The following is a 26,433-nucleotide window of genomic DNA, read 5'->3' as shown; positions in this document are numbered from 1 at the left end:
GAAAGTAGCAAGTTCCCTCATAGGGCTTATTCTCCAGCCCTCTGATCATCCTTGTTGCTCTCCTCTGAACTTGTTCCAGTTTGGCTGCAGGGGCTTACAAAGCTGAACCATAAAACCAAGATGCTGAACATTGCTATAAATAAATAATCAAACAAAAAAGAGGTTTTATTTATAAAGAGGTTTGTGTGACTTGCAAAATCAGAGCCTTGTTACTGAAAACCTGATCAGTCAACAGCACACATGCGGTGCCTGCAGAACTTTGCAAGCCTTACAATGGGACTGCTGCTGACATAGCCAACAGACCTGGCTGCAAAGGCTTCACTTGCACCACTTTCTTCGCAAAGCATGCCGGTCGTTGTAGTCTCCTGCTGCATACTCTACCTTTGCGAGCAGCTTCTCGGCATTGGTGGTTGGGAGCATATCAGCGCTGCATTGTGGGACTTGTAGGAAAGGGGAGGAGAAGAGCGATTTAACACTGAGAGTTACTGAGCAGGCGAAAAACTACAAGTCCCAGAGCACCCCACGCCGCTCTTGGAGTGAGGCGCTGCCGGCTCTTTGCAGGATCCCTGTTGCGGGCGAGACGGTCCTCTCTGGAGTAATGAGCGGAAGGGAGCGAAGACTGAGCCGCGTACACACCGCCTCCCTCCAGGTATGCCAGGTTGTTCTTCAGATCTCGCCCTTGGGATGGAAAATGGATCTCTGGCTTCCTCATTGCTTTCTCTGAAAGCCCCGTTGACTGACTGGGGCTGCAACCCTCTCCACACTTTCCTGGGAGGAAGCCCCACTGACTATAAGGGGACTTACTTCTGAGTAGACATGCATAGGCTTGGGCTCTCAGGCTGCAATCCTATCCACACTTTCCTGGGAGTAAACCCCACTGACTATAATAGGACTTACTTCTGAGTAGACATGCATAGGCTTGGGCTCTCAGGCTGCAATCCTATCCACACTTTCCTGGGAGTAAACTCCACTGACTATAATGGGACTTACTTCTGAATAGACATGCATAGGATTGGGCTCTGACTGTCTGCTTTGACTTTAGTCTGCTTTGGACCCTGCAGGTTCCCTGCCTCCCTTTCTGGCCTTCTGGACCCAGTCTGTGTCCAACCCCTTCTAAGTAATTCATGATTCAAATTAATGCCAGGGATCGATGATGCAGATGAATTGCCTGTTAAAGTGAAGTGCTTGAGCAGCGACTGGGACTGAAGCCCAGAGGATGTCTAATGATGATGGTCCCCTGGGACACAAGGAGCACATCCAACCCTATTGGGCTTTTCAAGTTCAGTTGAATCTGTAATGAAACACACACGTGTGTGTGTGTGTGTGTGTGTGTGTGTTTATTTACAGTTGCTGCATAAGGGCATGTGGTTTTCGATCACAGCGGTCTCTTTACACCAGTGTTTCTCACCAAGTGGTACGGGTACCACCAGTAGTACTTGACAACCCCTGGACATTTGACACCCAACCACAAGATCAAGAACGCAACACAATAAACAGTGGTGGGAGGCCCAACTCAGTGGGCAGAGCTCCAAAGCATTCTTTTCTGCACTCAAAAAAGCCCTCCAGTCCACCCTGAGCCTCTTATTGGTGTTTGTCATGTTGCATCTGGCCTCCCAATCTGGCAGTGACGTCACTGCCAGTTACTTCCAGTGGTAGTAAGAAATGGTGGACCTTGTGAAGTAGTACAGCAGAGGACAAGTGTTGAGAAACAGTGCTTTACAGTCCTGTCTTTGAGAAGTGTAACTCACTGTCCCAGTGCCCAGAGCAGTGACATCACGCGATATCATGATGGGGGTGCACTGGCTGGGGGTGCATGTTCCACAGAAGAAGGAACAGGTAACTAGGACCGAGTCTGAGGGGCAGTAATGTGTGTCCTCCCCTTTGGCATAGCTCCTGGACCAAGTACCCCTCAGGCTCTACCCTAGTTACGCCTCTGAATACATTGTCTCCGATCCTAATAAAGTTTGTGTCAAAAGGCTGAAATTCTATCCCCTCTTAAGAACATAAGAACAGCCCCACTGGATCAGGCCATAGGCCCATCTAGTCCAGCTTCCTGGATCTCACAGCGGCCCACCAAATGCCCCAGGGAGCTCACCAGATGACAAGAGACCTCGTTCTGGTGCCCTCCCTTGCATCTGGCATTCTGACACAGCCCATTTCTAAACTTACTCTTACTTTCTACTCTTTCTACTTTTACTAGGTAGTAGATCTCACTGAACCCATTGGGACTTATTTCTGAACAAACATGCACAAGAGATCATGTTGCGAGTCCCTTTGAAAAACCTGTAAATGGAACAGCAGTTGCACCTTCAGGGTTGGAAAACGGCATGGAGAAAAAGAGCTACCTCTCTGTCAGAATCCCAAATTGGATTGGACATTTAAATGTTTATTAATACATTCATATTAGACGATGATATGTTTACACATCATGTCTAGTTTGATTCTGAGAATCTATCTAAAATCAGTAAAACACCAAATCTCAGACCCCAAGGGCTGTGGAAATGTTAACAGTTCTGAGGCATTAAAACTTTGTAAAGTTTATAAATTTGTAAAGGGGAATAGGTAAATTCCTTAAATTCAATGATTGATTTAAAAGTCTCCAGCATACTGAAAATTGATCCTTGCAAGAAATTCACAAACTCAAAAAAGACATTTCTATACTGGGAAACCTTTAGCAGAACTGGAGCCATTATGTGAATGTGAGCCCTGTCCCAGTGATTTCCAGTAACATGTATTTTCACAAGAGTTTGTAGGATAATGGTTTTTAGCATTAGCATGTCCAGAAAGTGACGATTCTTGTTTCCAGTTTTTTTCTGTATTTGAAAATGCAGTGTATTTGCCTAAATTGATCTCTCTAACTGGGTCAAAGTCCAATCTAGCCTGTTCCTATTCTAGAGGAGTGATTTTCAGCCTTTTTCATCTCACAACACATTGACAAAGTGCTAAAATTGTCAAGGCATTCCATCAGTTTTTAAAAGATATATTATTTTATCTTAAATTTGCCTGCCTATGTAAACCGCCTTGAATAAAGTCTGAGGAGAAATCTGAGGACCAAGAAAGGCGGTATAGAAATACCTGTATTATTATTATTATTATTATTATTATTATTATTATTATTATTATTATTATTATTATTATTATTATTATTATTATCATTTTAAAAAATGAGTATTGATATAGAAATAATAAACAAGATGCATCAGTGCAAGCTTACACAGAATAACACCTGAAGAATGACACTGGTTCTGCCTTCCCTCGAACTCCACAAACGGCCCTAATAATAAATGACTCTCCCCCAGACTCCCATGGCACTCCTGCGGACCATTCATGGCCATCGCACAGTGGCTGAAAATCTCTGATCTAGAGCAGGGGTCTCCAAACCCTGGCCCAGGGGCCAGATGTGGCCCGCAGCAAGCCTCTTTCCGGCCCGCAGCCAACTTCTTGTCCCCTGAAAGCCTCTGACCCACTCAACTGAACATGACCAGAACAGTGCTCTGATTGTGTCTGGAGGTTGTTTTGAGGGCCAGAGAGGTTGATGAATGAGCCCATTCATTCATTTATTCACTCATCTGAGTTCCATCTCTAATTTATTTAAATTTTAAATTTAAATTTTTTTTCCGGCCCTCTGCATCACGCCAGATATTTGATGTGGCCCTTTGGCCAAAACGTTTGGAGACCCCTGATCTAGAGATTCATTCAATTAACATTTTGTGGCTCCAATTCTAAGCTTTTGCTAGGAAGCAAGTCTCACTGAACACAGTATGAAGAAGGTGCAAAGCCACACAAATAGATGAATGAAAAAAAATTTTTTTAATTTTTTAAATATGGAAATACATATTACAGAAGAGAGTAGGAGGATTGGAAATGTGAATAGCATTCAAAGAATAGCCCTTATATATTTACAAATCTCTAGGTATCTAGAGATGCCTATGGGTACCCTATGGGACGAGGATGGGGAGGTTAGAGAACAACAAGACAAACGCAGAGTAGGAGAAGAACTTGGGAATGGTAGCATGATGGGATGTGATAGACGGTTTGGCACAGTGAGAGGATGCAGAGACAAAGGAGCTAATAAGCAGCCCATCCTGGGGCATTCCATGTACAAATGCTTTTATGCAAATGCCCGAAGTCTCCAAGCAAAGATGGGAGAACTGGACTGTCTGGTGACAAGGGAAAGCATTGACATAGTGGGCATAACGGAAACCTGGTGGAATGCGGAGAATCAGTGGGATACTGCAATCCCGGGCTATAAACTCTACAGGAGGGACAGGGAGAGGCGTGTTGGAGGTGGGGTGGCCATTTATGTTAAGGAAGGGATAGAATCCAGCAAAGTAGAGATTGAAGGTGGGTCCGACTCCACCGTAGAATCTCTGTGGGTTAAATTACCAGGCCTGAGGAGTGATGTAATACTGGGGGCGTACTATCGTCCTCCAGACCAGAAACCAGAAGGGGACCTTGATCAGGGAGGTGACAAGGAGGGACAGGGTTCTAATCATGGGGGACTTCAATTATACTCATATTGACTGGGTCAATTGGTGTTCTGGTCACGAAAAAGAGACTGGATTTCTTGACATGCTAAATGACTGTGCCTTAGAGCAACTAGTCATGGAGTCCACCAGAGGACAGGTGACTCTGGATTTAATATTGTGTGGTACTCAGGACCTGGTTAGAGATATCAATGTTATGGAGCCGTTGGGGAACAGTGATCATGCTGCGATCCATTTCGACATGCACGTCAGGGGAAGAATACCGGGCAGATCTCTCACAAAAACCCTTGACTTCCGACGGGCGGACTTCCCTCAAATGAGGAGGCTGGTTAGAAGGAGGTTGAAAGAGAAGGTAAAAAGAGTCCAATCCAGTGGTGGGATTCAAATAAATTAACAACAGGTTCTATGTCCTAATGAGCAATGAGCAACTCAGCTTCAATTGTCTGCCGCAAAGGAAGTTGAAAGACTACGGCTGCACTCCTATACTGTACAGTACACACTTTCCTGGGAGTAAGTCCCACTGAACATAATGGGACTTACTTCTGAGTAGACATGCATAGGATTGGGCTCCCAGGGTAGATGGGAGGGCTTTTTTGAGTGCAAGGAAAGCAGAACTGAGCCTCCTACCACTGTTTGTTGCATTATATTGCTGGTCTCACTGTCAGGCAGTGGAGGTCGGGGGGGGGTCCTGCCATGAGTACCACTGGGCACCACCTCAAGTACCACTGGTGGTATGAGTACTACTGGTTGAGAAATGCCGCTCTATTGCTTTTACCACTCAGCCCCAAAAAGAATTCCAGTGAACTCTAAAACTTCCCCCTCCAACTTCCAACTCTGCAATCCAATGCACGTCTACTCAGAAGCCCAACAAGTTCAAGGGGAGTTGTTGACTTCCAGGATTTGAGAGAGAATTGCAGCCTTGAAGGACAGTTTCACTAATGAGCAAAAAAGTACTATGAGGGGACTGTTCTTCTAGGTTGCTTTCCGACAGGCAACAGCAGATACCCATCACTTTGGTCTACTCTAGTGGCGATTCTCCCACAAGTTTGAGGGCTGCTACTGACCAGGTAGTGCAAAGCAGGGGCCTGCAGTGGGTGGGGAGACAGGGGAGGCAGAACCTCCCCACCACAGTCCTTCGAAAGTGTTGCAGCTGTGTAGGTGCCCAAGCACCCACAACCCAGCCTAAAAATGAAAATTAACAGCACATGTAACAAGCCTTGCAGGTTTTGAGGTAAGGGTACAAACATTCCCTTGTCACAAGGAGACCTCCAGGACTTGGTGCTGGAAAGTTACAGTTAAGAGGACTTAGGACCCAATCCTATCCAACTTTCCAGTGCCAGTGCAGCTGTACCAATAGCGGATGCACTGCATCCTGTGGTGGGGAGCTGGGAACATTTGTTCCCTTACCTCAGGGCTGCATTGTGACTGCACAGGTGCTAGAAGAAAGCCTCAATGAGCACAATAGGACTTACTTCTGAGTAGACATGCATAGGATTGTGCCCTAAGGCTGCAATCCTACTTCCACTTTCCTGGGAATAAGCCCCATTGGCTATAATAAGATTTACTTCTGAGTAGATATGCATAGGATTCTGCTGAAATGCTGCAATCCTATCCACACTTTCCTGGGAGTAAGACCCATTGAACACAATAGGACTTACTTCTGAGAAGACCTGCATAGTATTGTACAATTAATGAAGTAATGTTTTGTGCCACATTCCTGCCTTTTTTTAACCTGAGGAATTTCAGCTGTGGGAGCATCGCCTCTATGTGTCTGACAGTGTATTATACAATCCTTGTGTAACAACACGTTGTATTGCAATGAAAAGATCCCAGGCACAAAACTGCATTCCCAAACCCCAAGGATGAAAACCAACCCCATGGTGCAGTCCTGTGCTTGTGGGAAGTAAGGGCACAATCCCTCTGCCCCTCTACTCAGAAGTAAGTCCCATTATAGTCAACAGAGCTTACTGCAGCATGAGAGCCCAAGCCTATGCATGTCTACTCACTATAGAGTAGAGTAGCTGCTTAAAACAACAGTAATAGAGACCCAGCAGAGGTGTATACCACAAAGAAGGAAGGGTTTCGCTAAATCCAGGAGGGTGCCCGCATGGCTAACGAGCCAAGTTAGAGAGGCTGTAAAGGGCAAGGAAGCTTCCTTCCATAAATGGAAGTCTTGCCCTAATGAGGAGAATAAAAAGGAACATCAACTGTGGCAAAAGAAATGTAAGAAGGTGATACGGGAGGCCAAGTGAGACTATGAGGAACTCATGGCCAGCAACATTAAGGGGAATAATAAAAGCTTCTTCAAATATGTTAGAAGCAGGAAACCCACTAGAGAAGCGCTTGGCCCTCTGGATGGTGAGGGAGGGAAAGGGGAAATAAAAGGAGACTTAGAAATGCCAGAGAAATTGAATGAGCTCTTTGCATCTGTCTTCAGGGCAGAAGACCTCGGGCAGATACCGCTGCCCGAACGGCCCCTCCTCACCAAGAAATTAAGTCAGATAGAGGTTGAAAGAGAAGATGTTTCAGACCTCATTGATAAATTAAAGATCAATAAGTCACCGGGCCCTGATGGCATCCACCCAAGAGTCATTAAGGAATTGAAGAATGAAGTTGCTGATCTCTTGACTAAAATATGCAACTTGTCCCTCAAAACGGCCATGGTTCCAGAAGACTGGATAGCAAATGTCACACCCAGGGGGGGACCCAGGAAACTATAGGCCAGTCAGCCTAACATCTATACCGGGTAAGATGGTGGAATGCCTCATCAAAGATAGAATCTCAAAACACATAGACGGCCTTGCTGAGGGAGAATCAGCATGGCTTCTATAAGGGTAAGTCTTGCCTCACAAACCTTATAGAATTCTTTGAAAAGGTCAACAGGCATGTGGATGCAGGAGAACCTGTAGACATTATATATGTGGACTTTCAGAAGGCGTTCGACACGGTCCCTCACCAAAGGCTACTGAAAAAACTCCACAGTCAGGGAATTAGAGGACAGGTCCTCTCATGGATTGAGAACTGGTTGAAGGCCAGGAAACAGAGAGTGGGTGTCAATGGGCAATTTTCATAATGGAGAGAGATGAAAAGCAGTGTACCCCAAGGATCTGTCCTGGGATTGGTGCTTTTCAACCTCTTCATAAACAACCTGGAGACAGGGTTGAGCAGTGAAGTGGCAAAGTTTGCAGACGACACTAAATGCTTCCAAGTGGTGAAGACCAGAAGTGATTGTGAGGAGCTCCAGAAGGATCTCTCCAAACTGGCAGAATGGGCAGCAAAATGGCAGATGCATTTCAGTGTAAGTAAGTGTAAAGTCATGTACATTGGGGCAAAATATCAAAACTTCACATATAAGCTGATGGGTTCTGAGCTGTCTGTGACAGATCAGGAGAGAGATCTTGGGGTGGTGGTGGACAGGTCGCTGAAAGTGTCGACCCAATGTGCGGCAGCAGTAAAGAAGGCCAATTCTATGCTTGGGATCGTTAGAAAAGGTATTGAGAACAAAACAGCTAATATTATAATGCCATTGTACAAATCGATGGTAAGGCCACACCTGGAGTATTGTGTCCAGTTCTGGTCGCCGCATCTCAAAAAAGACATAGTGGAAATGGAAAAGGTGCAAAAGAGAGTGACTAAGATGATTACTGGGCTGGGGCACCTTCCTTATGAGGAAAGGCTATGGCGTTTGGGTGTCTTCAGCCTAGAAAAGAGGCACCTGAGGGGGGACATGATTGAGACATACAAAATTATGCAGGGGATGGACAGAGTGGATAGAGAGATGCTCTTTACACTCTCACATAACACGAGAACCAGGGGACATCCACTAAAATTGAGTGTTAGAACAGACAAAAGAAAATATTTATTTACTCAGTGTGTGGTTGTCCTGTGGAACTCCTTGCCACAGGATGTGGTCACGGTATCTGGCCTGGATGCCTTTTAAAGGGGTTTGGACAAGTTTCTGGAGGAAAAATCCTTTATGGGTTACAAGCCATGATGTGTATGTGCAACCTCCTGATTTTAGAAATGGGCTATGTCAGAATGCCAATGCAAGGGAAGGCACCAGGATGAGGTCTCTTGTTATCTGGTGTGCTCCCTGGGGCATTAGGTGGGCTGCTGTGAGATACAGGAAGCTGGACTAGATGGGCCTATGGCCTGATCCAGTGGGGCTGTTCTTATGTTCATATGTATCTGTTTTAAAGCAGATTCTCAAATTATCCAGAATAGTTTGTTATCTTTGATATGAATATGAAATTGCTTCTTTAGTAGTTTCTTAATTGGTACATTAAGTAATTTTAATTATTAAAGCAATTAAATTGCTAGTTGGAACGCCAGTCTGATGTATTGATCTGTGTGCATCTTGATGATACATGTATTTTCTGAGAAAGTCAGGTTAGACTTCTGTCCAAACGTAGTGAAGGGTCATTGGAGGCAATAAGAGTCTCAAGAATGAGGTGCTGCTATCTGTGAAGAAGCCAGGAAATAGAGTACTGAACAAAGAGTCGGCAGAAGGGAGTGGATGAGATTCAGAGCTGTGTCACATCCTTGGCACTGTTGAGTGATGGGCTGTGCTAAAACGAGTTTCCCTGCTTGCTCAGTGTGTAGTTGTCATTTCTCACTGAGCCTCATTAAGTGTGTCACTTCATACTGCAGATAATGTTTACATAAGACAATAGTGGTAATCCTCGCAATGAACAGAAGCACAGTTATCTTCCTTTTATTTCTCATTCCTGCGGATGGGGGAAAATGCAGTCTTTGAGATGAGAAGGAATTGTTTGGGGTCAAGAGTAGTTTCCTGCTCTGCCATGCATTCCTCCAAGTTCTTGATTCAAACTAGACATGTCATTGATTAGTGGCAGGGGGGATACTTCCATCCCACAGATCGGATTGTGATTATGGCATGGTGTTAGGGAGAGCCTTTTCTTTTGTGGCGTCTTCCCATCAAAAATTGCTTCCCTCCCCTCCCTAGCCACCAAGGGCCCTGAAGAGCAATTGGGGGGGGGGGGGAGAGATTTTTTTTGGCAGAAATCTGTATAGAGGAAAAGGGTTATGCACTCCCTACCTGTATGTCTTGATTCTGTTCTGGATTTGACTCCTATTTCATCCCAAAGACTGCTATTTTAAAAGTTGTTTTTTTTTAACCCAATCTGTGACATGTTTAACATCACTTCTGGTGTAGCTCTGAGAATCTCATCTCAATAAAACACCAAATCCCATACACTAAAGGCTATGAAAACCAAACGCATTTGTGAGGTATTGTAGTATTGTAGTATCCTGGTAATGGGGGCTCGATGTCCCAAGTTCAATCACTGAGGTAAAACTGTCCAGCATAGCTGAAAGCAGATCCTTACAGGAAATTCAAGCACTCAGACTTTGTTTTCTGCTTTGAGTGTCATACATGTATCTACCTTTGGAATGAAACAATTAACATTATAAAGACCGTGCTACAGCAACCTTTAATTTTTACGGATACGTATGTAATTCTCAATTACCTACCCATTATTTGGAGACTTATCCTCGGCATCACCTGGCAGGACAAAGTTCCAAACAACACAGTCCTGGAACGAGCTGGAATCCCTAGCATGTATGCACTGCTGAAACAGAGACGCCTGCGTTGGCTCGGTCATGTGAGAATGGATGATGGCCGGATCCCAAAGGATCTCCTGTATGGAGAACTCGTGCGAGGAAAGTGCCCTACAGGTAGACCACAGCTGCGATACAAGGACATCTGCAAGAGGGATCTGAAGGCCTTAGGAGTGGACCTCAACAGGTGGGAAACCCTGGCCTCTGAGTGGCCCGCTTGGAGGCAGGCTGTGCAGCATGGCCTTTCCCAGTTTGAAGAGACACTTGGCCAACAGTCTGAGGCTAAGAGGCAAAGAAGGAAGGCCCATAGCCAGGGAGACAGACCAGGGACAGACTGCACTTGCTCCCAGTGTGGAAGGGTTTGTCACTCCCGAATCGGCCTTTTCAACCACACTAGACGCTGTTCCAGAACCACCTTTCAGAGCGCGATACCATAGTCTTTCGAGACTGAAGGTTGCCAACATTCATTCACACCTGGACAATTGAAATTGACTCTCTGTGCCCTCACGGTAGCAAAAAGACTTCTATTACTTCACTGGAAGAAAGGATGCCCACTTACATACGCCCAATGGATGGACAATATTTTCCATTTATCAATATTTGAGCAAATGGCATATCAGCGTCAATTGCACATGGATATATTTGACAATATCTGGAGGCCATTCCTTGATATCATAAGCCGCATGACGTGTTGATATGCAGATACTTTGGTCGTATGTGTGTGTGTTCCCTTTTTTTAAAGTACGTATGTAACTCATAACCAGGTATCCATGTAATGCTCTTTTTTCTGTTTACTCAATAAAAATAATTCTGTTAAAAAAAAATACATGTATCTACCTGACTGTACATGCTTTTCTGGAAGAGGCTACCATCAAGAATGGTTTTGTGTGGCACCGAACCAGACAGCATTAATGGTGTATCCGATGTGATTTGGAATGGCTGTATGTAAAAGGCTGGGGAAATGCATGAAATGTTTTTTTAAAAAATTTGTGGGCAGTCCTATGGAACTATGCAGAACGTCATGTGTTTTAAAATACCCTGTCATGATTTTAACACATTGGATCTTATCCACAAGAGCATATTAAGGGTATATGTGCGTTTTGTACTTATTATTGACTGATCGGAGACGAGAGTGTCTGAATGGCAGTGACATCTTTATTACTGAAGACAGACTTGGTGTTGAACAATCTTAGCTTTTTGAATGCAACCCAGAGGCCTAGTTTGACCTGAGAATATCCCTTTAGTGCTATATAACCCTGCTAAGCTGCAGGTTTTAGCTTGGGCAGCTCTCCCTCCTCCTGAGGAGGACTCCCATAGGCTAATGCCTGAGGGGTTTAGTGCAGACAGGCATGTACTGGCCTTGTACACAAGAGCACATGCTTCTGGTTGAACCACTTCCACTCTAACCCCCGCCCACAACCCTCTTCTTCCTTGCCTACAACTGCTAGCTCACAGGTCTTAAATGCAATATTGCAGTCATCATCCTTTTCTCCTGGCAGAGGAGAAGAGGCAAAGTCTGACACTGACGTCGGAGAACTGGAGGCAGAACCTGACTGCATTTGAAGCCGGTGAAGTTCAGTTCAAGCTCACCTCAACATTTGTCTTGTCCTCACAGTGATGGATACTTGCCCTCTGCTACAGCTGCGTGTCTTTGACCTCAATTGCTGGTGAGTTTATCCTTTTGCTTTTGTTTGGGGCAGGAGAGGATAGCTTTGATCTGGATGAGAGCATGGAGTGTGGGGAGGGAGGAACCAATGTTCTCTTGGCAGTCATGCCTTGTGGCAAAGACATTCCTGAGACTTCTGGATTCTGTTCATTGCTCAGAAATCTCTGGCAAGCCACTCTTTCCTCTGTTGGCATTCCCCCTTGCAGAGTGGAAGTAATGAAATTGTTTGTCTCAGAGCAAGGTTGCAAGGCTGCAGTTTTTAAACAAAAGATAATATTGCTGCTCTTATTGTGTTACACAGAGGGTTGTCAATTTCTCTCCCTGCTCCTGTCCTTTTCCAGTGGGATATGAACCAGTGACAGATTTAACTGAACATGGAACTTTGTTCAGATTCATGAGTGGGGATATATTGATGCTATTCCACAGTCATGTATGGGTGCAGGAATTTCTTCAAAAGCAACTTTCTGATCTTTTGGAGAAGTGTCATTACCACAAAGCTGGTGACATATCAGGTTCTGTTTAGGACATCAACCCTCTAGAACAGGGGTGTCCAAAGTTTTTGGCTGGAGGGCCACATCATCTCTCTGACACTGTGTTGGGGGCCGGGGGGGGGGAAGAATTAATTTACATTTAAAATTTTAATAAATTTGCATAAGTTTACATAAATGAATATATTAAAGATGAACTTACATGAATGAATGAAGGTCTTGCAATAGCTCAAGGCCTATAAAAGGCCTTGCACAAAGCAAGGCTGACCTTTCCTTTGCTGCCTCTGCTGCATCACAGACATGAAACAGTGAGCAGTGGAGGGAGCCCTCATCCCACAGCTAATGTGAGAGGTCAAACAGCTAACGTGAGAGGTCAAAATGTGAGAACCCTCACGCTGAGAGCAGTTGCGTCGGGCCAGTGCAGGCTCCAGCAAATCTCCGGAGGGCCAGAGGCTCATTGGAGACTGGGGGCTCCCTGAGGGCCGCATTGAGAGGCCTCGAGGGCCGCATGTGGCCCCAGGGCCGGGGTTTGGGCACCCCTGCTCTAGAATGCTAAATACATATGCTGTGCAGACAGGGTTTCTTCAGATCTTGAGTCTTTCTGAGTTCCATTGAACTCTACTCTCCACTTCAGATTTAGATCAAACATTATAAAATGTTCCCCCAGCTCATCTCCCATTTTTAGCATATCTTACAAAGTCACTCCTGTAGTAGGTAAGTCTGTGATGGGAGGTGAACACTTTAGACCAGTGATTTTCATCTTGCGGCACACTGGCAAGGCACTAAAATGGTCAAGGCACACCATCAGCTTTTTGACAATGGACGAGGCACACTGTGCTGTCAATGGGGGCTCACATCCCCCAATGGTCCTATTGTTAAATGACCCTCTCCCAAATTCCCGCGACACACCTGGGGACCATTCGCGACACACCAATGTGCCATGGCACAGTGGTTGAAAATGACTGCTTTAGATCCAGGAGGTTAGAGAGATGAAGAGGAGATTGGTCAGTTGGTGCATGGGATGAGTAGGTGCTTTCAGCAATTTCCATCAACTTTTGTACTATATATAACTTGTCAAACATGATTCCAGGTGTGTATGGATGTGTCTTCAAAACAGGAGTCGGTACATTTTCTCCTGTAGGGTGAACCTGTATTGAAAATGACAAGACATACTTGCTTCCCCCCCCCCCCAGCAAACTTAGGAAATCTTTCTTTTTCTTTACTTAAAGTGCCATTTCTACATTTATGCATTTTTAAAGTTCATTTAGTGCCCTATTTTGGGAGGAAGGGATTGTTAGCTTTTAGTTAGAAAACTAGCTTTAGTTAGAAAAGGGAAGGGAGAGGCGGCTTCATGACATCATATGTACCAGTCAATCACCTCTGTGTGCCGCAAACCAGCAGAACAAGTTTCCCTGAGTTTGGGAAGCAAAGAGGATGGTACTTCTGACCATAGTGTCAGAAGTTCACATCCACAGCTGCCAAACCCTTGTTTTGAGATACCCAGGCATGCAACCTTAATTCAGGACAACCCTAAGCAAATAGGTGAGAGATCTGGTGATGAAATCCAAAGGCTATGCCATCTCTGCATGGGAGTGCATGCTTTTATGCCTTCAAACTGGTTTTTAGGGTCTCGGGTTGTCTGATCCCCACACTTCTGGCTCTACCTGTCATCTCTGTTGTGGGCTGCATAATTTATCTCTCATTAATACCAAGCATGATGTTTTCACTCCAATCTCAAGAAAACCTAATCCGTGGTAAGTTCTCGGAGAGCCTCCAGTCATTTTGGAGTCTATCCAAATGATGATCCTTCAAGGTATGAAGGACTGGAGGCAGTAATTCTGTTTGGAAGCTGCATTTTCACTCTCTTCCCTTTTCTCCTAGGGCAATTCGTTTCCTGAGCAAATTACGGGAGGAGCGAATTGAACTGATTGCTGCTATCCTCAACCAGGAGGGATTTGACCTGGCACTCTTACAGGAGGTGAGCTCTTAGCAGGAATACTCCTGCTAAGTGAATATCCTGATATAACAAATACAGAATTGTTAGGCTTTGAGGGTTCAAATCCAAGCACAGCCACAGACTTGCTGAACGGTTATGGGCAAATTGCTAGCATCAACCTGTTACTGAGTGGGTTAATGCAGGGCTGTTTTGAAATTTTGAAGTACTACACACAGTTACAATGTTATAGAAACATGATTAATAAGGGGAACTTGCAGAGGAATGAACGGAAGCTAGGCCTGGGGGCTTGGCTTTCAGATCGGCTTGCCATGTTTGGTTTTTGATTGTCAGCAACTGTGATTTCAGCCTCTCTGCTTTTCCAGGTATGGAGTGAGAAAGATTACTGGGAGCTGAAAAAGAAACTGACTGCCTGTTACCCTTCTTCTCATTACTTCAAAAGGTAAAAGGAGCTGGTGTGACCTTTAGTCACATGCTTGTCATTTGATGTCTCATCAGGATAATGGTTGGACAGAGTTCTGATAGACTTTTGCTTCACAGACCTGCAATCATGTTACTTTATAAGGACAGGGAGTGGTCCCAGCAGAAGAAAACACTGTTCTTCTGTTTCTTGAGAACTTATAAGCAGGCAGAATGTTATGATGAAAGGTACATTGACCAGTGCTTTTTCAGTGATCAGAAGACATTTTCTTAAAAGTATGTGCCTTATTATTAATTGCACTTAAACCTCACCAGGTATGCTTCTGCAGAAACCTCCACTATATATGTATATATCTTATCTGTATATAGCATCTTATCTATTTGCACAGGGTGTGTTACTCTTCCAATGCACAGGGTTCCCAGATACAGTGGAGGACACAATGCCTATACCTTTAACCATTGTATAGAAGAAAGAATTTTGGTAGATGCAGCTTTAAAAACCCTTCCATGTTGAGCTGCACCTGCCAAAATTCCCTCTTCCATACAATAGTTAAAGGTACAGGCATTGTGTCCTCCGTTGTATCTGGTCACTCTGCCTACGCACCTCTGTGGAAGCCCTTTGGAGTCATTGATCCCAAGGTAGAAGGATGCCAAGATACATTCCCCTTGATTTGAGAATGGCTCCCTCTCTTGAGAGTTTTCGGCGAGGCCTGAAAACACTGTTGTTTATATAAGCCTTCTGATTTCTGGCCTTCTTAACATTTCTATGTATCTTTTCGCTTTTTACAGGCTTAATTCCTCTGTGACTTGCTCTTTTTATTCTGTCTTTTAATCTGACGACTGTTTTTATGGCCTCTGTTAATGCGTTTTTAATTGTTTTTATCTGCTATGTGGTAATGTTTTTAAAATCTGTTTTTTTTTACATGTTGTTAGCCGCCCTGGGTCCCTTTAGGGAGAAGGGCAGGATATAAATAAAGTTTATTATTATTGTTATTATTGTTATTATTGTTATTTGTCTCTGGACTGATAGGCGTCAACTGAATTTCAGTTTCTACTTTTAGCCCTACTTTTAGTCACCTCATTGTTTTCTGACAGCCCAATCCTATGCATGTGTACTCAGAAGTAAATCCCATTTGAGTCAATGGGGCTTACTCCCAGGAAAGTGTGGATAGGATTGGGCTGTAAGTGCTCACAGACATGCTGCTTAATAATGCCTTCCAGGATCTTATTGACATCAAGCTGACCAGTCTGTAGTTTTCTATATCTTCCCTTATTTAAAGATAAGAATGATATTTGCTTATCTCCAGTCCTTGGGCAACTTACCTGTTCTCAAAGAGAACAGGAGAACAGAACTTAAGGAGTTCTCAACAATTAGAGTCAGTGGCTCTGAGATCACATCTACAAGCTCCTTCACTACTTTGGTGTGTTATTCATCAGGTCCCAGACACTTAAATTCATTTAAAGTAACAAGGTGCTCCTTTGCCATCTCTTTACCTCTCTTGAGTTGTGACATCCTCCAGTTCTTCATTTGTGCAATTGTTGGGTTAGGCCACCTTCCCTTTGTGGGTGGTGGCATGAGGTAGAAAAAATTATGCTGGTGAAATCTCCAGAGTTAAGTGGTGATTGTTGCCTCTGTTTGTTTCATAGTGGGGTGATTGGCAGTGGGCTCTGCATCTTCTCCAAACACCAGATCCTGGACACCTTCCTGTATCAGTACTCTGTGAATGGCTACCCCTACATGGTGAGTTGGTGATGCCTTGCCTTAGGGAAAATCACAAGCAGCAGCCTTGCAATGATTCTTTCACTGTGATCCACCGTGCCTATGTGTCTCATATACATGTCTCGTCTCCCCCTCACAGCTCCAGCACGGAGACTGGTTTGGTGGCAAATCGGTTGGCCTTGCCATACTGAAGATTCAAGAAATAGTCTTCAATGTCTATGTGACACATGTAAGCAGTTTTGATTTAAATAAATTTCAAAAAATAAATGTATTTCAATAATTTGAAGAACATCTCCAGTTCCAAAAGTTGATGCTTAGAGCAAGAATCAAAGAAAACAAAAGATTTGGATGGGGGAAAGACATTTCCCCAAAACTCAGTGGTCGATCACTGATCCACATTCGCTATCGGTTTGCAAACTGGCAGCCTACAGAAGGGATCAGAATTAGCAGGCATATCTGGACCTTTGTTTGGCCTCTAATGATGCAGTTTCTGCATAACAAATTCCACTGGAATAGTATGGTTTGTACTTTTTTCCTGGACCAAAAGAGGTACCCTCCATCTCTGGCTTGGCTTCTCTTTCCCTTCTCTCCCATATGAATAATGCATATGTTTGAAACTATTGTTGGTATGCTTGCTTTGCATGGGGGAAAAAATGTATAAAACTGACAAATAATGCTAAAAAGAGGTTGGGGGAGAAGTCTAGATGTCAGGAGTGTTCCACAGAGAAAGTGGGGCAGCAGCCTTTTCTGCCTTTTAGGCTGCTCTGACATATCCAGTGACTATTAGCATTTTCCTGGTGGACTACATAGGCCAGGCTCATAACCGGCCATCTCTTGTTTTACAATGTAATTGTCAGCAGGGGGTGCCCATGAACAACTAAGGCTCCTTATGACATAGGTACAGTGCCACTTTTTAAAAGTTCTTTGACACGTTGTAAAAAAAAAATTCTTTTTAAAAGGAAATCTAGTTTGTGCAATTGTCTCTCTATTTTAAACACATGCATTTGCAGAAACTGCTGTTCGCTTTCATGCTCACTACTATGGACATGTCTGTCCCAGCCAAGTCACAGTAAATACAGGACAGATTGGCTAACTGAATGCAAGTAGCTCCTAAACAGGGGCCACTCTGGCCTGATATTTCAAGACCAGCCTTCATAGGTTGTGAATACAGCCCTAGAATTGTATATACTTTGTGGGAACGTTGAGTACCTTAAGTAATTGCTGGCTTTGAGGAGATGTAGACAGCCAGCAAATTAGAAGGGATAAGTGAAACTGATACAGTAGATATCCCTAATGATAGCAAGTATAAGTTTCATAGACTGCATTAAGCAGGAACAGTGGCCATGCCTGGTTTACCTAAGCCCAAAAACTGCTAGTGGAAATCTGCAGCTAGACCCAAAAATACATGTTTGAGACTGTGATGTTGTGGGGTCAGGTCTGGATTTGTTAGACTCTGGGGACTGTTTTGGGACAAGCCAAGCCAGTACAAAAAGAGATTCCACTTGGACTGAAATTGAACCAGACTGCTGGTGCTTAACACTAAAAAGGTGACTGAGCAGTTTTTAAATTGGCCCAGAAGAAATTCAACAGGAAGTGGTCCGTTTCCTGTTTGGGCCAAAGCAATAGAAGATATTATCCCAGGATTTGAACGACTTGAACTAGGAATTCTAGGGCGTTTCAGCCAGATGCTCTTGGCTCATTCACAATTTCTTCTGTGTTTCTGGAAAGATGAGCTCTCGCCACCACCCAAAGAAGGCTTATATTATTTCCTCCTTTATCTTAAGATCCATAGGAAAGAGCCCTTGGATCTCCTACCTTTGAATTCTGGAAGGTTTCCAGATCTGTTTTAAAAACATCTAAGTGAGCATAGGAACAATTACGTCAATTTCATGCATGTTCAGTACCTGTGTGATTTACATGTATGTGTTCTTCCTCTTTCCCCCCAAGCTCCATGCAGAGTACTGTCGTGAGAAGGACTGTTACCTGCCCCATCGAGTTGTTCAGGCATGGGAGCTTGCCCAGTTTATACAGTGAGTACAGAGAATGACTCCAGAAAAAAGTGAGGTTTGTGCTGCAGTTGATGCTTTATGAAATGCAATATATACTGTAGATACTCACCTATAGGGCAAAAAATTTGTTCCAACAGATCACTTGTGACCTCGCCTTATCTGTGAGGTCACTCAGGGGGTCAGAGCTGTTTTAGGCACACTGTGGGTCAGCAGTGGTGCTGCTGGGGCAGATGACGCGCCGTTCCCCCGCCGCATCACTCATCCACCGTGTGCTCCCCCATCGTGCGCTTAGCAAGCCCACGACTCCATACAAACCTCAAGCTGGGAGCCTGACAGAGCTGCTCAGCTCACTTGCCACTTCCTCCTCCTTCCTGCTCCTGGCATTGCAGTCCCACCCCCTCAGGCTCCCCGACCACTGATCTTCTCAGCTCTAACTTCCTCCTCCTCCTGCCCCCACTAGTCTTTGGACAGGAAAGGGGAGTGAAGAAGCAGGAGCCTAGAGCGTGATCCCATGCATGTCTACTCAGAAGTAAGTCCCATTATCTTCAATGGGGCTTACTCCTAGGAAAGTGTGGATAGGATGGCAGCCTTAGAACGCAAGTCTATTCATGCCTACTCAGAAGTAAGTCCCATTATTGTCAATGGGGCTTACTCCTAGGAAAGAATTGTAGCTTGAAGATAGGGAGAGAGATGGGAGGGTTGCTTCTTCATGCAGAGTCTGCAGCTCTGCATCTGCTTCTTCTGAGAGCATTGGAGCACATGGGAGGAGGGGAGCCCCACACACAACCACCCTGCCTCCCCATTCCTGAACTGCCTGCTTCTCTCTTTTCTTCAGCCCCAGCTCCTCTCTCTTCCTGACGCCCACCTTCACTCTGTTTGAACTGTTTTCTTCCACTTCTCTTTGCCCGCTGCACCTGCCTTCTCTTCTTTTCTCCCTTCCTGCACTGTTCCTCTCTATTTACAAGCCACACAATCAGGAAAACTGACCAGGAAACTGATTAGAGCAGCAGAGACTCAGAGTCTCAGTTCACACATCCCCCCCAAGACAGAGAGCCAGAGCTGAACTGGCTCCCCAGAATCATTCCACTTCTTTAAGGATGAAGCCCCGCCTGACAGCCTTGATGCTGCTGTAAAACAAGAGGAACATGATCAAGAAACAGCATATTATGGTGGGCTTGTTCCAGCTGCAGGATGCACCTCCCCTGAAAGGGGAAACGCTCCCATCAAATGTCTCAGAAGCATTTGTCTCAGAGAAGAATGTCTCATAATACCCATGGAAAGCAATGGGACTACTTCTGAGTAAATAGGGTTGCGACTATGTGCAGCTGCACTTGGTCACAGCCATTCGCTGTTACTTGTCTCTCCGCTGTGAATTGAACTGCGCACTCCCAGTTATGTGTTCTAAGTTGTATGTTATATGGAGAGCATCTGGCTTAACACAACAGATCTGGAGAGCATCTGGCTTAACACAACAGGCACACAATTAGCCCCACTGCAGGGCTGCTTACCTTACCCGGGAGAAGGCGCCTCCTGCTGTAGCCTGGGGCACGCAGGATCCGGCGGCAGCCATTCTCAGGATTGGGCTGTTAGTCAGTGGCAGGGGAAGGGAAGGGCAAGGGGTATGGACACCACCTAGCAGAAAGCACCCTTGGAAGGGTGAAGGCTGGTTGTTTCTTCCTGATTTGTGAGCAGTGTCCCATCTTCACAGGCATACTTCCAAAGGGGCTGATGTGGTGCTGCTTGGTGGGGACCTGAATATGCATCCGGAGGATGTTGGCATTAGGCTGTTGCAAGGCTGGACGGGGTTCCGAGACTCCTTCATTGCTGCAGAAAGGGTTGAGGTGAGTTCATGAAAGAGTCAAGAAAGGTGTATGAGTTTTTGGTTTTTGGACTGTGTATGTAAGCTAGTAAGTATGCAAATACCTCAGTGTGTGGAAGACTGTACTTGGGACTAGATCCTATGTTTTTGCTCTTTATTTTGGGAAGAAATCCATGAGCTGGGCATCCTTCAGACAGTTAGCATGGCCTGCTTCACCTCTCCTGCTGAATCCCCTTTCCTTCCTCAAAGCACTGAGCCCTATGAATGGCAGCCTATGCTGCAGGTGCTCTGTATGTTTGGCTAGAAGATCATTCAGTCTCTGACCTTGCTTTCAGGGCAGTCCAGACGGCTGTACTCTGGTGCCAAGCAATCGTTTCACAAATAAGAAGGAACTGCAGATTTATCCTGAGGGAATTCGTATCGACTACATTCTTTATAAGGTATGTGCAAGTTTGGGACACAGAAGAGGGACTGAGTTAAGAAAGTGTCTAGCGTTCATGGAGCAGTAGAGAGAGGGTCCATGGATTGTCCATTGACTGTTGTCTGCCTCCCTTCCGTATCCTCAACTAGAATGCAGTGGAATAGGCTTCTGTTTGCTGTGCCTTTATATGTGAGCGTCCAAAACAATGTCCTCTTTGGCTGAGTATGTCTTCCAACAATCCATCCCTTGGCAATGAATTGAGCTCCTCTTCTTGACTTCCTCTTGGGTTTGGGTGTGTTCTCTTTGACCGCTGCTCACGTGGGGGCAGCTTTCTTGAAGTTCATGGTTTGGGTGTGAGTGCTAAAGCGTATCAAGGTTATGCAAGAACATGTTGCATTTTTGTGTTAAATGAATTGCAACCACTATCACACTGTTTTTTTCTGACCTCTTAGCACATGGACTGGCCGCAGTTCTTACTCCTTACCTTCTCACAAAATAACCTGTAAAGTGGGGTGGGGGGATCTGACTAGCTCACCACTTTCTGGGGGAAGGACACCCGCAGCAGTGCCAATTGCTTAGACTACTATTCACACACCCACATTCATACTATGTTCAAACTCTGAAAGAAGTAGCAAAGAGAACTCAAAAAGGTCATGTCCGTGTGAAAAGAACTGTGTTGATTTAGCTTTGAAAATGTAAGAAAGGGAGATTTGGGGAAGGGCTGCAGCTAAGTGATAGGGGTCTTCTGCATACAAAGCATGTATTTGGAGTTCAATGCCTGGCAGCATCACTAGGTAGGCTGCTGCCCAGTCTGTGTGGACCATAGTGATGTAGATGCCCCCCTGGTCTGACTAGGTGTAAGGCAGGTTCCTGTGTTTATATGGTCTTGACGATCATCTTCAAATATATTCAAAACTTTCCCCAGAAACAGAATGCCTTTGCTCCCTAAAGCCACAGGTGTTGTGTAATTTTTAAAATGCAATGTACAGATTAAAATATTGGGAAAATTATTTGACTAAGGAACTACTCAGTTACCTGAAGTTGTAGGAACACATTCCTTGGAGATACTTAGGTGACCAGGTAAGTATGTGATAGAACAGGCTTAGGAAAAGTTTTCCTATAGAGCAGTAGTTCCCACCTTGGGGTACGTATCCCTTCTGAGGTCCTTGCCAGTACCTTTAGAGGTAGTTGAAAAAGAATTGAATAATGGCAGAAAAAGGCAGGTCAGTATTAGAACGCCTTGTGGGGCTAGCATTAGAATGCCTTCCAGGGCTAATATGAGGGGTACAAATTATGGAAATGGGGTGCCAAGGAGTACACAAGATAAAAAAAAAGTTGGGAACCACTGCTATAGAGGATTAGGATTGCTGTTCTTTGAGGATCTTCTGTGAGTTCCAGGGAGGGGGTGCACACTGGTAAGAAGGCATATCTGCTCTCCGCTGTGCTTCGCAGTCTGGCATAGAATATGTATGAAGCATATTAATTGCACACGCAGATACAGCAAACTCATCAGCCTGCCTGACTTCCCTTTCTTGTAGGGTTTGTCTGAGTACACCATAAGATGCCATAGATATGAAACTTCCTCTGGAACTACTAATGAAAAGGACGTTCCTTACTCTGACCATGAGGCTGTGATAGCAATTCTGTCTGTGGATAAAAGAAAATCCAACAAGTGTCAGAACCATCCCACAGTTGGTGAGTGCTCAACTTTCATGATTTGACACAAGCAGAAACTTGGGGCTAGCATACCCTTGGGAGTTGAGACTTTCCTATTTTTGTCCATCCACAATATTCAACCATAGGGTTTCCTTTAAGACTGTTCATTAACTTCTGGTGTTCTATTGTGTTCAGTAGAACTTGCTCCCTTGGATCTCCTTGGATAACATGGCAGCAGTCCATAAGAGGGTTGATTCAGATGTGTACTAGTGGCCTTGGTCGCATTAATGCATGTTATGGTTGAGCACTGGTTTCTTTGTTTGTTTTTAAGAGCCATTCCTGGTGGACGTCTTGAATGAAGCCCGAATGGAAGTGAGGGTGGGCCTGCATTCAGCTCAGCGCCAGCAGTACTCCTGTGGACGCATGGTTGTCCTGGCTGTGCTTCTGCTGCTCATGCAAGGAGCCATGGGTTTGAGCTCCATGTTCGGTGGAGCCCTACAGCAGCCTTTCCCCAAGTTTTCCTTTTCTCTACTTGGTTTGCTAGCAGTGGTGGTCTTGCTCATCTCGGCTTTGTTCTATCTCTTCCACACCATTGAAGTGAAGGTGCTGCAGGGGACAGAGGAGCAAATGCGGGTGGGGCTACAGACGCTTCAGGACAAGTTGAGCTCTGGATGAGCCCATATGGTGCTGGAGCCTTGATAAGGACCAAAGCCCCTTGTGGAGGTGGGAACAGCAAATCCCTCTGTGCTGTCCAGGTTCTGACACTTAGTTCATTTCTCAGTGTGGCAATAATTAGCATTTGATGCTGTACAGGTTTTATATCTGCGTTTTAGAGCAATAAAACTTTCTATAAATGGAAATTTGGGGAAATTTGGCTATTGTTTCATAGCCCAGTCATTCTCAGGAGGTAATTTTTAAAAAAGAAAACCAAATGACCTAGGCAGAGCACTGCAGCTTGTTTTGATAAAATGCTGCTTTCTAAAATAGCTACGGCTAAGTTCTAACAGTATACAGGGCAGACTGACAGTTAATTTAATTATGTAACTGATATAAGCAGGCAAACTAAAATATATATTGTTACTTTTTTGAGTTTGCTATCATGCTGTGTTATGTTCCCCAAGGAAAAGCTTACGTGTGATATCCAGACACCTTACAATGCCAGACACGCTTAACTTCAATAGAAAAAGTGCATTCCCATTTAGTTATGGAATGGGAGGGAGTCATTCCTAGTGAGTGTACTGCAAGCTTGCCAGAGGTTGTGAACTCCATGAAAGACTTGAGGAATTTTTCCTCTGTTGTGAAATTGACTTAGAAAAGGCAGAGTAGCCCTTATTGGTCACTCTGCATTTTTATTGAAACTGCAAAACAACCTGTAAAAGAACAGTGGTTGACACCAATTCTGATAGCAACCCCTTGACTATAACAGAAAGCCAGCTCTTTTTGCAGTCATACAGAAGCATATCTCCTCAAGCATCAGCTCTCAAGGACTTGCTGGAGGATCAGTATATTGTGTCATAAATGCACACTTGTGCACATATTTTCTCTTGAGGCTGTGCTTTTGTTGCAAGGATATCTCAGTCACAGCCCACCAGGGTAGTCTTAAAACTGCAGATACTAGCATCTATTAAAATTGTGAGTGGTATACACACTAATGGAATACTTACTTTGACAGGATCTCTTCCTCAGCCCAGGCCTGAACCATGTTTAATTCCCCCTTGCTCTACAACTTCAGCAGAGTGCTTATTGAACTAGGGCATTTATTCTTCTTCAGCAGTACCCTGCTATTTTATAAGCCTTTTGTTTTTAACTTGATATTACATTGTTTAGGGGCTATGTTCCTTCCCCTGGTACTCTGTTAGAATACAGTAGAACCTCCAAAGTTGACCACCTCTCTATAATGACCACCTCCTTAAGTTGACCTAATTTTCTAGAGCCTTAGGTTCTTCTAGACCTAATTTTCTATAGCTTTTTTCCCCATATGTTGACCAATTCCTCCAGTCCCTTGGGTGATCAACTTAAAGAGGTTCTGCTTTATATATCTGGCTAGCTGGTGAATACTACGAGAGAAAGAGGAAGAAGGCAAATTTGAGCATTTGTGTAGCAAAATTCCTACTGTGGCCAGAAGGAATATTGCTCTGTTGTAATTGGAAAGGGACTTGTACAAAGCTCAAACAAGCAATGGGGAAGCAAATTGCACACTTGCAGAAAAAGGACTTTACTACCTTCTCCAAAAGGTATGACTGCTCCTCCCATTTAATAAGGAGCCCAATAAATATTGTAATGGCATGAAAGACATGCTGTCCCTCTTGAGTAAGGCTCTGTAGGGCAGACAGGCAGCTAGCTGCAGTGAATGTATAATACCTCTTCTCTTCAGTTCACCCTCCACATGCTTCAGTGTACTAGATAAGAACATAAGAACTTATATAAGAACAACCCCACTGGATCAGGCCATAGGCCCATCTAGTCCAGCTTCCTGTATTTCACAGCGGCCCACCAAATGCCCCAGGGAGCACACCAGATAACAAGAGACCTCATCCTGGTGCCTTCCCTTGCATTGGCATTCTGACATAGCCCATTTCTAAAATCAGGAAGTTGCACAAACACATCATGGCTTGTAACTCATAATGGATTTTTCCTCCAGAAACTTGTCCAATCCCCTTTTAAAGGCATCCAGGCCAGATGCCCTGACCACATCCTGTGGCAAGGAGTTCCACAGACCAACTACACACAGAGTAAAGAAATATTTTCTTTTGTCTGTCCTAACCCTCCCAACACTCAATTTTAGTGGATGTCCCCTGGTTCTGGTGTTATGTGAGAGTGTAAAGAGCATCTCTCTATCCACTTGATCCTTCCCATGCATAGTTTTGTATGTCTCAATCATGTCCCCCCTCAGGCATTTCCTTTCTAGACTGAAGAGGCCCAAACGCCGTAGCCTTTCCTCATAAGGAAGGTGCCCCAGCCCAGTAATCATCTTAGTTGCTCTCTTTTTCACCTTTTCCATTTCCACTACATCTTTTTTGAGATGTGGCAACCAGAACTGGATGCAATACTCCAGGTATGGCCTTACCATCAATTTGTACAACGGCATTATAATATTAGCCGTTTTGTTCTCAGTATCTTTTCTAATGATCCCAAGCATGTAATTGGCCTTCTTTACTGCCGCCGCACATTGGGATGACACTTTCATCGACCCGTCCACCACCACCCCAAGATCTCTCTCCTGATCTGTCACAGACAGCTCAGAACCCATCACCCTATATGTGAAGTTTTGATTTTTTGCCCCAATGTGCATGACTTTTTACTGCCTTGACATGCACTGCATCAAATACTATGCGTTGGTTAGAAAAAAGTTCTATCAGATTCAATCATTTTCTATTTTGCTACTCAGCCCTGGGGCTACAGGCCCTTCCTCAGACACAGGCCTTCCAAGGTGGTCTAGGTTGACTATCAAATGTAACGGATACATTGGTAGAAGTGCTAGCTGCAACATGGGTTTCGGTGTCAATTCAAGCAACATCCATATGGTCCTGCCATACTGGTGGCAAGGAAGACAGTGCCGAGCTTGGAGAAATCATTGTTCAAGAGCAGCTCTGCATAAAGGTGGGACTTTTGAGCCAAGAAGAAGTGTGCCTGCTTCAGCAGGCTTTAGTCCAGTCTGCCTCAAACCTTCTCCAGGTGCCCCAGTAGGGAAACATGCTCACAGAGCTCAATGAGACGTTTTTTCTCCTGCATCTCAATCAGGGCACTACGCTTGTCCACAACATCCAGCAGCTGAGATAGGATGGTCTTCTCTGCTTCGTGGTCCGCAGGAGTTTTCAAGGATTCTGTATAAAAACACACACAGCTTAGAGTTAGGTCCCAACTCGTGTAAGGAAAGGAAGTCTAAGGAATTCAAATCATATAAGGAAAGAAATCTGCTATCAATATTTGAATTTCTACTCCTTCAGGATCATGAGAACAAATAAGGACAGCTAGTTTCTCTTCTGGATTAATCTATCTAAAGAAGCTTGGTAGCTTAATTGGGTCATACATGCATATATAGAAACACCATTCCACAGACAATTGGAAGAATTTGAAAATCTACCCTGTTTACTCATTACAAGAAGAACAAAGAAAATGTTTAGAAGCTTTAGGGTAATGAATTATGATCTTCACTGCTCAGTAATGCTCTCACTGTTCACCTGGAATGGAACTTTTCATTAATTTCCACTTA

At 44.5% G+C, this 26,433-nt stretch overlaps 2 protein-coding genes across 2 annotated transcripts in view; one reads left to right on the top strand and one right to left on the bottom strand.

Moving 5' to 3' along the window:
• Positions 1-555: 555 nt before the first annotated feature.
• SMPD2 (sphingomyelin phosphodiesterase 2) lies at positions 556-23,080 on the top strand. Its single transcript, XM_066625488.1, has 11 exons — positions 556-649; positions 11,567-11,734; positions 14,103-14,199; positions 14,541-14,617; positions 16,243-16,336; positions 16,455-16,544; positions 18,263-18,345; positions 20,033-20,165; positions 20,479-20,583; positions 22,103-22,259; positions 22,552-23,080. Exons 2-11 carry the CDS (start codon positions 11,685-11,687, stop codon positions 22,893-22,895), a joined length of 1,230 nt encoding a protein of 409 aa, XP_066481585.1. The 5' UTR covers positions 556-649; positions 11,567-11,684; the 3' UTR covers positions 22,896-23,080.
• Positions 23,081-23,552: 472 nt separating this feature from the next.
• The window catches only part of MICAL1 (microtubule associated monooxygenase, calponin and LIM domain containing 1), a 49,270-nt gene continuing 46,389 nt past the window's right edge, over positions 23,553-26,433 (bottom strand). Inside the window, exon 24 of the mRNA XM_066625099.1 lies at positions 23,553-26,044. Coding sequence (XP_066481196.1) covers positions 25,881-26,044 — 164 coding nt within the window. The 3' untranslated portion in view covers positions 23,553-25,880. The remainder of the gene's footprint in view (positions 26,045-26,433) is intronic.

The sequence above is a fragment of the Tiliqua scincoides genome, chromosome 4, assembly GCF_035046505.1.
Source record: "Tiliqua scincoides isolate rTilSci1 chromosome 4, rTilSci1.hap2, whole genome shotgun sequence".
NCBI classification, from domain to species: domain Eukaryota; kingdom Metazoa; phylum Chordata; class Lepidosauria; order Squamata; family Scincidae; genus Tiliqua; species Tiliqua scincoides.
The sequence above is the reverse complement of the archived record's forward strand: the minus strand, read 5'-3'. Positions and strand labels throughout refer to the sequence as shown.

Coding starts and splice junctions, on each gene's coding strand:
- SMPD2 (XM_066625488.1), top strand. CDS start 11,685: ATGGATACTTGCCCTCTGCTACAGCTGCGTGTCTTTGACCTCAATTGC. Junction 14,200..14,540: donor ACCTGGCACTCTTACAGGAG/GTGAGCTCTTAG, acceptor CTGCTTTTCCAG/GTATGGAGTGAGAAAGATTA. Junction 16,337..16,454: donor TGAATGGCTACCCCTACATG/GTGAGTTGGTGA, acceptor TCCCCCTCACAG/CTCCAGCACGGAGACTGGTT.